The sequence below is a fragment of the Letharia lupina genome, assembly GCF_014066315.1.
Source record: "Letharia lupina isolate WasteWater1 chromosome Unknown contig_19, whole genome shotgun sequence".
Taxonomy (NCBI): Eukaryota; Fungi; Ascomycota; class Lecanoromycetes; order Lecanorales; family Parmeliaceae; genus Letharia; species Letharia lupina.
The window spans coordinates 757,070-773,499 of NW_023502988.1; the positions used below are offsets into that span (position 1 = coordinate 757,070).

Below are 16,430 nucleotides of genomic sequence, written 5' to 3' on the forward strand. Positions count from 1 at the left end.
ATTGCTTATCCGACATTTTGTAAGGTGCACCGAGACAATCGAGCGGCTACGTCGCTATGTGTCTTACTGGATTGGGGTCAGAATATGATGACATTTTGTAGCCGATGCGTCAGTGACGTGATACTCTTGAATTCGGACAGATTGATAGTTGGGAAACGATGGCCAACTTGTGAAAGAGGCAAGATCTTAATGACAAAGCCGCGGAGGCTGTGTTGGGACATACATGGACGGAGACGAGTTGCTGCGAAAGAGAATTCAGTGGTCCTCAAGCATACTTGACTAGACTGCGAGGGCGCGGCCCTTACTTCTCATTCTACCATTGAGTTCCATTTTGATTCTATAAAGGGATCTGGAACGATCAAGGAAGATACCACAAACATACTGGCATGCTTCGTCTCGGGTCATATCGTTTATGCCAATCAACAGTCTTGCCTCGAACCATCAATTCCTTTTCGCAGGCCTAATCTGCGGCAAAGGCACGGCCCTGTGATGCAGATGGTGCAAACAGCTCCTTCGTGCCACCGGCAGCACGTAAGGAGAGCATCGAGAGCAGCCACGGGCCACGCTCATCACCTAGAACTCTTTTCTCAATGGCCCAATGAAGAATAAATCGGTCCTCAACGTCGATGTTCGTATCTTCGGCCATGAACAGAGTTTCGACAATGTCCTGCTGACAACCTGCTTCGAGGACTGCTGTTCTCAAGTGTTTCGTTCGAGGAATAACACCGACGCCTCTCAGGTCAAAACCATTAGCCTGGACCAAATCTTCCCTCGGCCAAGGCCCGGAATCTAGTTTCTCGATGTCGGTACTACTACTACGTAAGTAGGGAAGGCCCCAGAGCCCCTGAGGGACAAGGGATCCAGCTCTCGTCACTAGTAATCTCGTTGCACGGGCATTACCTTCTCGCAAAGCTTGCATCAAGCCTTTTTCGGCGACTTCGCCACTGGTAGTGCCGACCCAGTCGACGGTAGCATTTCCCCTGATGACCATCTCGAGGAAGTCACACTTTTCCGTGGTCCAAGGCCCGTGCAGCAATTTTTCTGGTATTTTGCAACCATTGATACCACAAAAGATCCTCCACTGGTCACGCTCGGCAGACAATGACCTGACGTGTTGTGCGGACCTGTCCAATCCGTGTACGCGGCGGTCTTCGATCGTGACCAGGCCATCATGAAGTCCAAATGAAAGGCGTATGAACCTAGGAGGGTTTTCAATACGCCAACTGATACTCCAGAACACCGGTGGATCATCTTGATTTCTTTTTGTAAAACGAACGGTATTATCCTCCAGATACTGTCGGATTGTAGACTCGGTTTCCTTTGTCACCAAAGGGCCCTTCCCCATCCATTGTAGCCCGCGCTCACTGAGTTCTCGCACTAAGGTCTTTGTTATATAGTCGGGTATGAGCTGCCTAATGAATGTCCATGTCATCCACCTCATTCGCAGAATAGCAGACTGAGCTTCTGCATGGTCCGTCATAGATGGAAATAAGGCGGCCTGTTCGCAGGGATAGGTACTGAGTCCTCCCGCACTGCATACTCTGAGCACGAGCTGGGTTTTCACATGTTTAGACGCGAGCTTGTTACCAATGATCGGTGAAGCTTGCGGCAGGCTTATGTTCAGATCATGCAAGAAGATGGTCTCCAACAGTTCGGTTGGCAGTTGCTCGAAAGGAGCTGCGAACCTCGCATGCCGGCCCGAGTTCTCACCAACATTGTTGATATGACGAGGCAACTTGGCTAGGGAAGTTGAGAAGTGGGAAGCAGGAGAGACAGGCCGTTTGCCCTTCGGATATGGGTTCAGGACAGAGTTGATGGAGTGATTTGAGCTTTCCGTCTGAACCGGGGCTCTCTTGCCGCGAACCTTGATCGGCGTCATGGACATGGGTGGCCCAGAGGATTCTCTACGGTATGTTGATGTCTTGCCCTCCGTGCCCTCCTCGAAGCCTGAGACTTTGTGAGCAGAATGGCAAGTTGTTGGTGCGTCTACGAGTTCGGATCAGGGCCCGATAAGCCACAGGATCAACAAGGGATCTTCATGTTAATTCCCCAATGAACACTGGCGTGTTTTGCTAGCGGTGGCTATCATCCACGTCCTTCCCCTTGATGGAATAATTCTCGCAGTAGCGGTGGCTGAAATTCCAGTCTAGAGTTGGCAAATAAACATACCATAATGCTTCATTTCCAAGACTATCGAGCAAACCCAAGCTTCAAAGAGTAAGATGCGTCTCGTGCCCTCCCAATTTTGGCAGATGATAAACCTTGTGCGTCATTAAAACAAAGAAGCGCTCTCGTAGATTTCAATCATGCCTGAGATCGGCCTGGCAAGTAAGCATGGGTTTTAATTCAACTCATATAAAGAGATGAGCTTTTCCAAGTTTTGCGAAATTGCATTCACGTTTTCCCCATCAACTTCTTCATTATTTCCGGGAAGCGACCACCCAGCCAAGCCCTGCAACTAGCCGACAGAACTTCAGTCTTCTGACTTGTTCCCTCTTCTTTCTTCCATCATTATCACCAACAGTACTCCTCGAGACACCATACAAGCACTGCAACCGCCCATCAACTTCGAGCCCCTACAGCCCATCGCACAGCTTTCAAACCCTCGTCCCCTGTTTGAAAATAAGGTGCTACACGCGCTCTACCAGTCAAAATGGGCGCCGTCGTATCATGCGTACGTTTGCCAATCTATTCCTTTTTATCCCTGGTAGCTATCTGCAAATGACTACTGGCCTGCTCCTACAGGCTGAGACGTCACTTCTAAACCTAAATCATCGCCCTCAAATTCCTGACTTTTCGCCGCTTACATGTCATCAATCACAGATCGAATCGCTCTTCCAGACCCTCGGATCCTGCCTCATGGCAATCGTTAACGGCATCGGATCTGTCCTGCAAGCTATCATCGCCGGCATCGTCTCCTGCTTCGACATCATCATCTCCTGCTTGACTTGTGGCCGTGGAGGAGGGCGTAGGCGCGGTGGGAGAAGTGCAGTCTAATCCCAGGGGTCGTCAAGGTCGAGGTCACTGCATGGACCGGGACAAGGAAACTCGTGCGTGATGGAGGATATCAGTAGTGACCGTTGCAAGGGAGGCATTGTTAGGAGAGCGCATGATACCACTGCTTTATTCATCTCGTGTATCGGAGGAGCGATGCGGCATTAATAATGGGAAGCTTCTTGAGCATTGGCTTGTACCCGTGCAGAAAAGCGTACACCAATTCTTCAACCACTCTCACAGCGCCTCACCATGTAGTTATTCGTGAATCCTCTCTCAAATATACGGTCGTAACAGACGTCTGCTATCATTGATCGTTCAAAAATTTACTGTGAGCTAGTGACTGTGCTGCCGTGGCGGGTTCTAACTCAGGTGTGACATTGAAATCGCAAGCTTCGCCGATCCCGGCTATGGACACTCTCAACGACCCTCCTACCCAATGGCCATGGCTTGAGATTTCGATATTTGTTTTGTCGGTCGTTTTTGTCTTCGCTGCCATCAAGATTATAGTCCTCGACGATGACGAGGAAAGACTCGTTAAATTGGTAGTCCCCGTGCCTGAGCAATGTTCTCCGGAGTGGAAAGGCGAAGTTCTAGAAGAGCCTACGATCAAGGTACCACCCTCTTCAACACCGTTGTACGTAAGCCAACAAGAGTCACAGATATCGGGATCGAGCGCCATACGATGCTATTGTCCAGCCAACGGCCGACTACTCGGGCTTGTGAACCCTTCCACGCCTGATGGAATTGACAGAGCGATAGCCAAAGCCAAGGAAGCTCAAACAGAATGGGCGAGAACAACGTTCAAGCAACGACGGAGGGTACTCAAGACGATGCTGAAGTGCGTTAAGCCCAGATCTACAACGGGATGGTTCCTGCAAAAATTGAGCTGACAGCTCTCGATCTACGCAGATACATCCTCGACAATCAAGATACCATAGCTACGGCAGCTTGTCTAGACTCCGGGAAGACCAAGGTCGATGCATCTCTTGGGGAGATTTTGGTCACCGTGGAAAAGCTGAAGTGGACTATACAGCATGGAGAGAAGTCATTGAGGCCGGAGAGGAGACCTACGAACTTCCTCATGATGTACAAGTATAATGAGGTCAAATGGGAGCCCTTAGGAGTCATCGCTGCCTGTGTTAGCTGGAAGTAGGTCTTGCGTCTTGGTGGAAGCACTGTCACCATATTTTCGGACCGCTGACCTGGCGCAGCTATCCTGTAAATACGCGCTCTATCATGCTCCCATCCGGGTCAGCTAATCCATGCCCTAGTTCCACAACTTCATGGGTCCCTTGATATCCACTCTTTTCACAGGCTCTGCCCTCGTCGTCAAAGCCTCCGAGTCTACTGCGTGGTCGACTCAGTATTTCGGGACTATTGCCCGTGCAGCCCTGGTCTCTTGCGGTCATTCTGCCAATTTAGTCCAGCCCGTGCTTTGCTGGCCGCAGACGGCGTCCCATCTCACGTCTCATCCGGGCATTAGTCATGTAACTTTCATCGGCTCTCGCCCTATCGCCCACCATGTTGCCCTCTCCGCCGCCCGCTCCCTTACTCCTCTCTGCCTTGAACTTGGCGGCAAAGATCCTGCCATACTCCTCGATGATGTGAAGAATCTTGAAAAGGTGGCTAGCATACTCATGCGAGGTACTTTTCAATCAGCTGGGCAGAACTGCATTGGCATTGAGCGTATTATCTGCCTCCACAGAATCTGGCCCCGAATTGTGACGATCCTCGAATCTCGGATCAGGGCTTTGCGGGTAGGCTCTGCCCTCGACGACCCCAATGATGTGGATGTTGGAGCCATGGTTTCGGATTCTCGCTTCGGGCACTTGGAGAAGCTTGTGACTGACGCCGTCAACCAAGGAGCAAGATGTCTCGTTGGTGGCAAAAGATTCGTGCATCATCGATATCCGAAAGGCCACTACTTCCAGCCTACATTGCTTGTCGATGTCACAACTTCTATGCGTATAGCGACCGAAGAACTTTTCGCACCTATCTGCGTTATCATGCGGGCTGCTTCACTGGATGAGGCGATCGGCATGGCAAACTCCACTCCTTACGCCCTCGGCGCTAGTGTTTTTGGAACAGCTACCAAGGATTTGGAGAGAGCGGCAAAGGAGATCAATGCGGGCATGATCAGCATCAACGATTTCGCGGTCTACTACGCAGTCTCCCTGCCTTTTGGCGGCGTCAGAGGTAGTGGCTACGGAAGATTTGGTGGAGAGGAAGGATTGAGATCAATCAGCAATACAAAAGCTGTCTGTCGAGATAGATTTCCGGGATTGATCAGCACTTCAATTCCGCCAGCGTTGGACTATCCAATCGAAGGGGCGCGAAGGGCTTGGGAGGTGTGCAGAGGCGTTGTTGAGCTAGGATATGGGATCGAGATGTTGAGGAGGGCTGGAGGGCTATGGAGGATTGTAAAGAATGGATAGGTTGTTCAGAAAGAGCCGATCGCATTACACGTACCTACTCAACCCGGACGACTGCCGACTATAATCGGCTTGTCAAACCAAAGGCTTGCTGGGTCTGGATTCCTGCGCCGTTAGTGTTTAAGGCTGAACAATCCTTTGGCTTTTGTGTTACCTACTCGAGAATCCGCGAACCTCCATATCCGAGAGTCTACCAACTTCCTGAGCTCATTTACGTTGCACAATTTTTGTGGTCAATTAAAACCATCTCTATTTCTCATTCGGTTCTGCCATACCGACCAGCAGCATCGCAATAGCAACGTCGTCCTCGACAATGGACGTGTCTAGGCGTAGAGTGCCAATGCGTGTTCTCTTGCTTTGGCTTTCCTCGCTGTGGGACGTTATGTATGCAGTCTCTCATAACACTCCAACCAGACTTTGCGCTGTCCATTTCAGCTCTTCTTTTTGCTTCATACGACATGTTTCCGACACAGAAGGAACAACCAGCTGTGCTTGATTTCCCTAGTATCCATTTCCAATTTTGAAGAAATAAGAATTCTCACTCCAACTCGGTTACACGGATTGCTATCACTACTTCGCCTGGATCCAGAACCCTCAACACAGCGCTTTATGGAAACGGGCATACGAGGCCAAGTTCCTCAGTAAAGGGACTTTTACCCGAGCAGATTGGGATGAAATCCTAGGAGATTTCCAGGTGAGATCTAGTACTCTCAAGATCGCCACTCGTTGTCCTAGAGTGGCAGATCTTGATGTGTCCTTCTTCATCGGGCCATAACAGATAACCCCTGCGTCTACTTCGCCCCCGAACTCATCGCCGCCTACCCAGAAGCAAAAGTGATCCTGCAAACCCCCGATCTTGACTCGTGGTACACCTCCTTCCGCGCCACCATCTTCGCATTCTTGCACGATTCAGTCATAAATTACCTATGCGTTCTCCACAACAGTATGGCCCAGTGGTGGCCCGTAAGCTATCAGCTTCACTATGCGGCTTTTGGGGGCTCTCACAAACGCGAGAATGCGATTTCTGTACATCCGAGGTCGATGGATAGGGTGAGGTAGCTGATACCGAAGGAGGAATTATTGAAATGGAAGGTGCAGGATGGGTGGGGACCATTGTGTGAGTTCTTGCGGCGTCAGCAACCAAAGGGAACGTTTCCTCGGGTCAATGAAGGTGCGGAGTTTGTGGTATTAGTGAAGGATATCAGACGGGAACTGCTAACGACAGCAGCAAAGAGAGCGGGCTTGTGGGTGATTGCCCTTGGACGCGTAGGGACGGCGATTTGTTGGGCGATGAGGCTGCGGGAAAGAGAGTTATTGTGCAGAAAGAATGGCAGGGTCTATGTAATTAAGTCCTGCAGGTCTCAAAAAACGGAACAGGCTTTGGTGTCTTCATGCATATAGGAAAAGGCAACTGTCCTCAAGACTAAACAGTTGAAGTGAAGATTGAGCTCAGATGACGGATCACAGGCATGATTCTGCAGTGGCGAGAGGTAAAGTTTCGCTGAAGACCTGAAAAGAGCGGGCACGAGCCTAGGGTTCTTGGAGTGAGATGTCGACTTGAGGAAGGCGCGTCTCAGAGACCGCGATGAAGCAACGTACTTGGGTTTCTCAGGTATATCGATTCCCGCTGAATGGACACAAACGGTGATCTAGGCATTGAATTTGAGGTACCTTATAACGAACAGCGATATACGTCCATACCGTAGTTCCTAGAAAGCATTCACATCTTGGCGGCGATGTCAATGTCAATGTCGCGCAGCCGTGGTAAGATGATTTGCAGTAGGGGGGTGGCGGCGAGGCGGCTGTGGCCGTAAATAAACAGACCCCTCCATCTTTGTGACGTAGGCTTGGATTATCGCTCATACAAAAATGTCTTTTGACCCTCACACCTTCTCTTTCACTTTCACTTTCATTTCGCTGAACCTATCCAAATCCTACTACTTCGATCAGTCTTCAACCTCTCATCCAAAATGCCTGTCCACCCATCTGAAGAAGAAGCGCCTTCGGGCATATTCGAGAAAATCGCGAAGGATCCGTCCTCGGCATCGGAGTCAACAGCCAGCGATCACGGTAGGTAGCTTTTCGGCTTACTCCTTTTCTGTCTGCTATTCCAACTCAATTCGCAAGGCGTGCTAGAGAGCACGGGCTCTTGTCCCATGTCACCCTCGACGTGTCCTATCCGACTTCCAAGATGGATTACTGACTCGGACTCTGGTAGAGCATCATGAGAACGAGCACACTCCAGGCAAAGCGTCCGCTGAAGATCATCAATCCAAAGGTCCTGCGATCCCCATGAACATGAGCGGTATGTCGCCAACCCGGCATTGCGAGCGAATACGGTGGCTAATTGCTCATGACATTCCAGACATGCCACCAAAGGCTAGCAAGGAGGAGTTGAAGGCTCGTTCCGAGGAGCTCAACCCGTAAGGTGACACTTCCTTCTCGTATGTTGGTTCGGTTTCTGGTTTTGTCGAAGGCGATGCTGACGCTTAGGCAGGCGACAGATACCCCAAGAGAAGATATGAAGCGGTGTATCCCCTTAGGCCTGAGGCTTTCAGAAAAGCAACCAGGTGGATGTTCATAGCATGGAAGTCTCGATGGCGCCGGAAAGGGTAACCTAGCATGTCCGTAAATGGATCATCTTCCTCCATTCTCTGTGTTCAAGCCTTCTCAAAGATGACTATTCGATTTTGATCATGCTGTACGGTGTTATTGCCGGTTCCTGCTGTTGATCGTACTATGGATGACGAGGGTAGCGACCGCAAGTCTTCAAGATTTTGTCCACCACCAGCCCTGCCTGCCTCTGCACCTCCGTGAAGCTCCTTGCAATACTATCATGCAGGATCTGAACATCGACCGTGCCTATCAGAGCCTCCGGTACATACTCCATTGTCACATTACTTGGCCTACTGTTCGATTCTGATCCTTTCATTGTACCGGCATCTGGATCCACCAGTCTTCTCCCATTCCTGTCGAATCCTCTCATTCTCAGAGCCCCTGTCACGGCTTGGTCAACTCTCCTTGTTGCCCAGCTTCTAACAACCCTCTTCTTCTGCATCGGATTGCTTGTGAAAACCATCCATAAGCCCTCCTGGCGCTCATCGTATCGGCCGTCTAGAATGGCCTGGCATCGCTTTCGCGTGGGCAAGTAGAGAACATGCGACCGGTCGTTTAAAATCCTGTGGGCGTTATGTGAGATCTTGTGCTTTGGAGATATAGAGACACGGCACACAGTTAGGGATCGTATGGAGAGGAAAGGGGGATGACCGCGCGCGTCAATAGTCTTCGTCTTTAGAGTCCTCCGAGTCCCATGATTGAGCAAATACGCGCTTGCTAGGGTTGCACGACCGGGTCGAAGCATGACTTGGAATCAGATCCCTCATTGTATAAGAACAACAGGTTCTGAATGCGAGAAGACAGTCACAACACTCTGCCTTTCGCCATACGCGCTAGGGGGTGGGCGGGTCGCCGCCGCTACTGAGTCAACCGCCACCCCAGTGACCCCACCAAACATCTATAAATTTGCAACCACCGCAACTTCTGGCCCCAAAGCACTTGTGACCACTCCAAACACAACCAGACGAAGTCAATATGCCCAAGAACAAGGGAAAAGTAAGACGCTCCTTCTCACAGCCACCTGAGGCCCCATATGCCCGCTCAGACTCAACATGAAGGGCAGGATGGTTTGACTGACTTGTACCTCAGGGTGGTAAAAATCGACGTCGTGGAAAGAACGAGAATGACAATGAGAAGCGCGAACTGACCTTCAAAGAAGAAGGCCAAGGTACTTCTCCGCGTTGCCTTGCCATTGCTATTCTACCGCTTCAGTTTTCTAACCACATCCTCACCTCTTCCAGAATACGCCCAAGTTATAAAAATGCTCGGCAACGGCCGTCTCGAAGCCCTCTGCTTCGACGGCGAAAAGCGCCTCGCACATATCCGCGGCAAGCTCCGAAAAAAGGTCTGGATCAACCAGGGCGACATAATACTTCTATCCCTCCGAGACTACCAAGACGAGAAGGGGGATGTCATACTCAAGTACAGTGCGGATGAGGCGAGAAGTCTGAAGGCATATGGGGAGCTGCCGGAGACGGCCAAGATTAACGAAACGGATACGTACGTGCCAGCCTTCTTCGCTTTGGGCAAAGAGATGCTGACATATCGTATTTTAGGTATGGTCATGAGGGTGTGGATGACAATGTTGAGTTCGACGAAGATCGGGACAACAGCAGTGATGAAAAGGATATTGATGTTGATGAGATATGAGCGGGCTAGATGGTGCATGCATGCTGGTGTTCGTACGGTTGCGTTCCTTTGGTGGTGCCACACCCTCAAGGCATATGCAACACGGCCTGTACTCGTCATGACGACAAGCGAGGCGTGGTTTGAAGAGAAAGTTGCGTATCGCACAGGGACAGGCATGATCTTCGGCTTCTCAAAAATACATGGCCTTTTTCATTTCGCTGTCCACCTCACGACGCTATGCTGGATACAAATGCTCAAAGATTTCTGAATCGTATTCCCTTTGACCTGGGGTTCCTCTGCTGTATTCAGCTCATGAGCGCCCACAATGCAGAACGCCAGTCATTCCATCCTAGCCATGCTATTCTGCACTCAATCTTCCAGCACACTCCTATTGAAGAATCTGTAAACTTGCCGTCCTGCCTCTTTTCCAACCATTACGTCAAGCTCTTCTTCCGTCAGGTTACTGACATCTGCTAAGTCTCCAACTTCGAGGGAGATTCGCGAGAGGTTCTTCTCGGTCATGCCGGGCACCGCTCTCAGCATATCCTGCGGCGTCTGGTTGAAGCTCTGATCGCTTGGATCCTCGCCAGCAATGAGGCCGATCTGCACCGCTTTGATAGGATCTGGCTCTTCCTGCTGCTTCTTCAGCTCGTCGAAGATCTCCGCGGTTTGGTATGGTGAGGATGACCAGATGATCTTCAGGCGGGGAAAGGCAAGTGTAAGAAGTGCAAGTTTAGACTGCAAATCTTGCGGATTGTTGGCTGTACTGAGCGTCGTGGTGTGATCGGTACCGAATGTGTCGAGTGTAAAAGACTTGTTCTGGTCAAATTCAATAAGAAGCATCGGATACTTATAGTGTTGGAGCATCGTCTCTGCTTGGTTAAAGAGGCGTCCGTTCTTGAATGAGGAAATGAGGTCTCGCACGCTTTTCCGCTCAATGCATATGTAGGGAGTGAGCACATAGTCGGCAACTGTGAGCATACAAGGGACGACGACATTGGAGCGACCGTGCAGAAGGGAGGGGAGAGAGGAGCGGAATTCGCGGACATCGACGACAATGCGGGGAGGTTCAGCAGTGGCAGCCAGGCGACCACCGCCTGCGATGCGTGTGTTTACAGTACGAAGGAATTGTTCTTGGGGGTCCGACGGCGCAGTGCCGTCCAGCGTAATGGTTACGGCCATGTTCTGCGAGCCGATTAGCGATTGAAGTCAACGAGACCGTGACACTGAAACCTCCATACTCCTTTTTCTTTGATGAGTCTTGTGAAAGCGTCCTTCTCTTTTCTAACCGCGCTGAGGTACCGCTGCTCTTCCACAGAGCCTCCGTAATACATGAAGTACACTCGGACGTTACGATCATCATGCGAGCTCCTGTAGACCTCCACTCTCCGGATGAATGCAGCATCAGGCTCGTACATGACCACGTATCTTGGTCGCACTTCTTCGAGAACATGCTCGTCCATGTCACCATCATAGGGATGAACAACTACTAGATCGCTCATCTCGTAAAGCTCGAAGTAGTCTTCCATGTCGTCCAAAGAGTCTATCGCGACTTCATCCTTCTGTGCGCCATCCGCGTCGGTTGGTTGTATGTCTGCCAAAAGCATTGCTACTTGGGACTCTCTGTCCTCCGCCATTTGCAGACTGCTATTGCCAGGTCTGCCGCCACCAAAAGCTGCGGACGAGCCACCTCTGACTCTTCTCCGCTTGTTCGGTGGGCCCTTGCCTCGATATCCGTCGGCACCTCTCTGGTCAGTGAAACCCTCGAGGACCTTCTGATTCTCTGTAAAGAGCGAGGCGCTGACTCGAGCGAAATCTTTCTTCCAATTGAGATAATTCCTCAGTTTCCTTCTCATCATGAACGTCGCAGAGGCTTTTACCTCGGCATCACCGTCTGCCGCGTCATCTTCGTTCGTTTGCTGCGGACGAACGTGCATGTTCTGCAAGAACTCTCGAAGTTGACGGCACGTCCCTTGATCCGAACACATAATGAGAATGGTCCCGCTTGAGTCATCTCGTATGCCAGGATTGAAGTATGCATCACGCTCAATCTCCTCGAGTATGTCGGCCAGCAGTGCCCATTTTGGCTGCTCCTCAAGTACGGGACGAAGTGAGTCTGGCAAAGCACCCGAGGCTTCAGGAACCTCTCCATCGATGGGCTTACCAGTATATACTCTGCGCTTTGCGGTTTCAAACATCGTATTAGCCGCGTCGAGAAACAACCACGGCGATTGATTTTGACGATTTGAGCCCGGTGGCGGCTGATGGGCAGCCAAGATCGTGTCCAGGTACTTATTGAATGAGACTGCATCATAAGTGAGGAGCGCATGTAGTATACCCCGTAAAACACTGAGATCGTTCACGATCTGTCTTGTTCTGTAGCTCACTCGATGCCATATCGGGTCCAACTGTCTCCGCACGATAACATCAAAATTCTTGTGCAGCGCACTGTCTAGCGTCCAGTCATCCAATTCCAACCCTGTGTCCGCCTTTCGGAGCTCGCCAATGCTGACTTCAACACATTCGAGTATAGCATGTTGGATATCTCGCATCCCATCTGTCATGGGCACCTCAAGCTCGATAACTTCCGCTTTCTTGCGACCCTCAAGCGACTTAGCTACAGTGACATGGAAACGTGGCCAGAGAGAAGGTTTTCTGAGGAAGAGGTTGCGCATCATCGATGCCAGAGGCGCAAAGCCAGTGGTGAACGGTTCAGGATTGTCGGAGAATGCTTTGAGAAAGCCGGCCTTGTTCATTTGGCGGTAGATACGGATGATGAAGGCTTCGATGGACGTGGCAATGATCCTTGGCTACTGTCAGATCTGGAGCAGCACTTCGATGGGCTCCCATACCTCTCAGAGTGAAGCACCACGAGCCCCGTAACGGTCTCAGGACTCAGCAACTCTAGATAGTCAGCCCCGTCCCTACTCCTTCTGTCCAAGAGCCGTACTCGACAGTAGGTCAACCACCAATATTCGAGAGGTAATGCTGAATATTCCCCCATGCGAATACATTCTTTCCCTACCGCCCATCAGCCCCTTTCCCCTCTCGGGCGATGCCTGAGGGCAAAATACCTCATCCCTACACTCATCATATCCGTATTGACCTGGCTCAGCCCCCTCGCCGCTGGGGTCTTGCTGATAGCAGCATGTTCCGCTAGCGCTTCACCAATCCAACCATTTTCTCTCTCATCCGCCCCCACAACAACAACCAGATTGCTTCCGATGGCATCGTAGGAGTGGAGTAGATTGGTGACTACCCGCAACAAGCCCAGGCCGCGGGCAAGTATGACGAGTTCATCCTCGTTGCGAAGCTCTGAGAAGCAGTCCTGCTGGTACTCAAGCGGTAATGACAATTTCACGGGGGGCTTCGCAGTTTCGGAGGGCATCTGAATCTCTCACCGAGTCCTGCGGGAGTTCAAGAATGTTGAGAGTGGAAGATCAAAAATATGTCTGCAAGACGAAGTGTAGACGGAGTTGATATGGCTGAGCGCGCTCTTACGGTAGAGAACTTCTAGCGTACCTCGGTATGCACAAAACGTCAGATTAGGCGTATCTTTACTTGTAATATGTGCTGGGGCGCGGGCTTCCCAGTAGTGAAAAGCTTGCCGAGTACTGGTTTTTGACTATATTTGATTCTCAGGGAGACCCCGTAAAACCCCTCGGACCCTTCGGGGGCTCTTTAAGGGCTCTCCGAGAGCTTGTATCGGAGGGGCTGTCAAAGCAAGCTCGAAATTTGATTTTTTAGTGATATTTGATTGATTTCGAGCTTGCTTTGACAGCCCCTCCGATACAAGCTCTCGGAGAGCCCTTAAAGAGCTCCGAAGGGCTTCAGGGAATTTAAGGGGTCTAACCCTGAGAATCGAGAGACGTTATACCTATTTCATTTGATATACTCAGGGGGAGACCCCCTGAAACCCCCCTAACCCTCCGGGGGCTCTCCGAGGGCTCTCCGAGGGCTCCTGCCGGAGAGGCTCTTCTCGCAAGCTCGATAATTCACTAGTTTAGTATATCTTTACAAATACTTTATCAAATTTCGTCTACGCTACATTATTTGAAAGCGTATAATTGACTCTATAATTTTATAAACTTACTTTATTATCATATTTTTGATAAAAGAAAAGGAATCAAAAAAGGTAGATTTGAGGATTTTGAAGTTCTTTTCCAGCTCCCTCTTTTGGACGTACCCGTGTGCACCCGCGTTTAGATCGAAAATGAAGAAATAAGGTGAGTTTTAGACTGAAAATGGTGAAATCCGATGATCTGATTGGTCACTAGCCTCTTAGCGTAGCACCCATTCTCGTTTTCAAGTCTTGAGCATTGAGAAAGCAAGCTTTCCAATTAGCAATGTGGATATTTCATCATGGTGGACGCAATTCTACTCGTGTGGCCGAGAAGTCTATCATCTTGGCAGTCTAGCTTAGATAGGTTAGCGCTATAGATCATAGGCATAATTCAGTGTCAAACTGCGGAGGAACGAGATAGTCTGATTGGTGGGTACTCCCGCGCCGGACTGCCAAGATGATACCTGTTATCACTAGGAAACGCAGTTTACTAGGAAATGCAGTTTTTTTAAATGCGGTAAATCCGGCGCAACACCAAAATGCCTACTTCCCACGATAATATAGCATGGCCTACCCTAACGCATTGAAATCTATATTCTGAAGAGTACAAACTGTAGAGTGTATTCTATAGTGTAGTTCAGAATTTAAATAACTTGAATTGGCCCATTACTGGCTGAGCAATGATCAATGGAAGGATTTGGAACCATCTACCTTGACTGCAGCCCACTCCCCAACCAATAGCAATAACTCCACAGTAATCACAGGAGCTTCATACTCATAGGCATCGTGGTTGATATGTATTACTATCTGTCATTCGAGTTTAAGACCAAGCGGTCTTGAATGGGGGGTAATAGATCAGCTAGGGACGAAAAAGCTCGCTTAGCTGCTAGCGAGTAAATATTACATTTGGCACTGATGCCTACTCCATAGTGGCCAGGCCTACTTGCTATGATGGATTTGACTCGTAGAAGTAGCTGTGTGCCTGTGTAGACCGTAAGATATATATCATTATTGTGCCCAGTTACCATAGAATTTTGGTGAGAAGTAGACATTTTGGTGTTGCGCCGGATTTATCGGATTTAAAAAAACTGCATTTCCTAGTAAACTGCGTTTCCTAGTGATAACAGGTAGACTTCTCGGCCACACGAGTAGTAGCAAGCGGAGAACAGTTTTTTCACCATGGAGCGCCACTTAAATGTTAAAACTACTATTCAACAAATACGTTATTATGTCACATAGTGATAACGAATCGGAGCTATTGGAGGCCCGAAGCAAGAGGGGGCTTTGGAGGCTTTGGAGGACATGGACGAAGCGTTGGACTATTAGTCGGACTAGGTAGATAATCTTTGAAAAGAGCCTAGAATAGGACGCTAAGGGGCGCCGAACACCCTACAAATGCAGTCTTCTGCCTGCAAGGATGCGACACGAAATGAGCTCGGGTCATTAGGCAAAAGTAGAAGTGTCCAAGACTAGCAGCCACAAGGAATCTTGATGTTGGAAATAATCTGCGGACGGAGGCTGGAGCGAGGACTTCGCTTGAACCAAAAAGTTGGATTAGATATTAGTTGCAGGTCAATTGAGAAAGCTCACGCTTTTTAGAGGATCCTGAGAAGAAGCTCCACTAACACTTGCAAGACCATATAGCTTTGCGATGAAAAGTTGTGGTGGCTTTCTCAGACTTGCTGAATATCATCTGGGAAGGACTAAAGCTCCGTAGTGGACAAAGGTCGATCAGAGCCGAGTCCGCAGCTACGCTTTGGGAGCGCTACTCGGACTGACCCAATGCCGAAGGTCGAAGCACAACGTAGGGCATTACTCTTAGCGATGGCAAAGAAAGGTAGCAACAAGCGATCAGAGAAAGTGCCAAGTTGGGAGGGCGGTCCAGGAAACTGAAGAACAATGGGACAATGCAACAGCATCGGCGAGTCCGGGCGACAGAAACGTCACATATATTCAAGCGTACTCCAAGGGGTTTGATTTGAACAGCCATGACATTCCTGGCTTCTTCCCCCGTGACATACGCCAACAACTGCGGCAATCCAGACAGAACACAGCACAGCAGATTATTGACATCACCATCAACACCACGGAGGGCCTGTTTCATCTCCATTCATGAGATTTCTATGCCAATCTGCATAAGAACAGTCATTCATACGCAAGACCCCTTTTCGTAGATGTCTCGGTAGCAGCGGGCCTCTAGGCGTCAGAAGAAAGCGACACAAATAGCGAAGAAGGCAGATGTAGAGAAGTAAAAAAAAGATGCACATAGATCAACAGGAAGTTTTGGATGCGAGCGAAGAACATCGGTGCTGTTGTTTCTGACATGCAGCTATCTTTTAGGTTGGTTTGTCTGTTGAACAATTAGGATGAGATATTGAAGAGATATGAACAACTTATTCGCTTGTGGTCATCCACCCTTCGAAACAAAGTCCTCCAACGGCAAGCGGAATGCGTAATGGAGCATTTCAAGTATTTCGATATCCGGCCCCTAAGTCAGAAGTCTCCAGCGAACAGTCTGTCAATAATGCTGCGATCAACCCCCAGCGTTGCGAGATCTTGACCAGATTCTGTACTTCTTTATCGATGTCCAGCAGATTCCTGATACTTTGAAAGATGTTTGAGCAGCTCACAGCTAGCACAGCTATCAACATCTCCAGGGAGACTTCTCGAGCTCCATGCGGATCCTCGGCCAA

General features: G+C 49.8%; 6 protein-coding genes across 6 annotated transcripts; 4 read left to right on the forward strand and 2 right to left on the reverse strand.

The window, feature by feature from the left end:
- Positions 1-460: 460 nt before the first annotated feature.
- HO133_004007 (uncharacterized protein) lies at positions 461-1,885 on the reverse strand (the record flags this gene model as incomplete). The annotated part of the gene is made up of 1 exon (XM_037294926.1): positions 461-1,885. One exon carries the CDS (start codon positions 1,883-1,885, stop codon positions 461-463), a length of 1,425 nt encoding a protein of 474 aa, XP_037148973.1.
- Positions 1,886-2,653: 768 nt separating this feature from the next.
- HO133_004008 (uncharacterized protein) lies at positions 2,654-2,997 on the forward strand (the record flags this gene model as incomplete). The annotated part of the gene is made up of 2 exons (XM_037294927.1): positions 2,654-2,674; positions 2,746-2,997. 2 exons carry the CDS (start codon positions 2,654-2,656, stop codon positions 2,995-2,997), a joined length of 273 nt encoding a protein of 90 aa, XP_037148974.1.
- Positions 2,998-3,404: 407 nt separating this feature from the next.
- Positions 3,405-5,432, forward strand: HO133_004009 (uncharacterized protein; the record flags this gene model as incomplete). The annotated part of the gene is made up of 4 exons (XM_037294928.1): positions 3,405-3,835; positions 3,907-4,146; positions 4,209-4,215; positions 4,269-5,432. 4 exons carry the CDS (start codon positions 3,405-3,407, stop codon positions 5,430-5,432), a joined length of 1,842 nt encoding a protein of 613 aa, XP_037148975.1.
- A 1,967-nt stretch (positions 5,433-7,399) lies between these two features.
- On the forward strand, positions 7,400-7,856 carry HO133_004010 (uncharacterized protein; the record flags this gene model as incomplete). The annotated part of the gene is made up of 2 exons (XM_037294929.1): positions 7,400-7,499; positions 7,648-7,856. 2 exons carry the CDS (start codon positions 7,400-7,402, stop codon positions 7,854-7,856), a joined length of 309 nt encoding a protein of 102 aa, XP_037148976.1.
- A 1,164-nt stretch (positions 7,857-9,020) lies between these two features.
- HO133_004011 (uncharacterized protein) lies at positions 9,021-9,695 on the forward strand (the record flags this gene model as incomplete). The annotated part of the gene is made up of 4 exons (XM_037294930.1): positions 9,021-9,041; positions 9,135-9,213; positions 9,287-9,545; positions 9,602-9,695. The coding sequence occupies 4 exons, from the start codon at positions 9,021-9,023 to the stop codon at positions 9,693-9,695; spliced, it is 453 nt and encodes a 150-aa protein (XP_037148977.1).
- A 348-nt stretch (positions 9,696-10,043) lies between these two features.
- On the reverse strand, positions 10,044-13,062 carry HO133_004012 (uncharacterized protein; the record flags this gene model as incomplete). The annotated part of the gene is made up of 5 exons (XM_037294931.1): positions 10,044-10,859; positions 10,916-12,479; positions 12,527-12,578; positions 12,625-12,695; positions 12,749-13,062. 5 exons carry the CDS (start codon positions 13,060-13,062, stop codon positions 10,044-10,046), a joined length of 2,817 nt encoding a protein of 938 aa, XP_037148978.1.
- Positions 13,063-16,430: the final 3,368 nt, after the last annotated feature.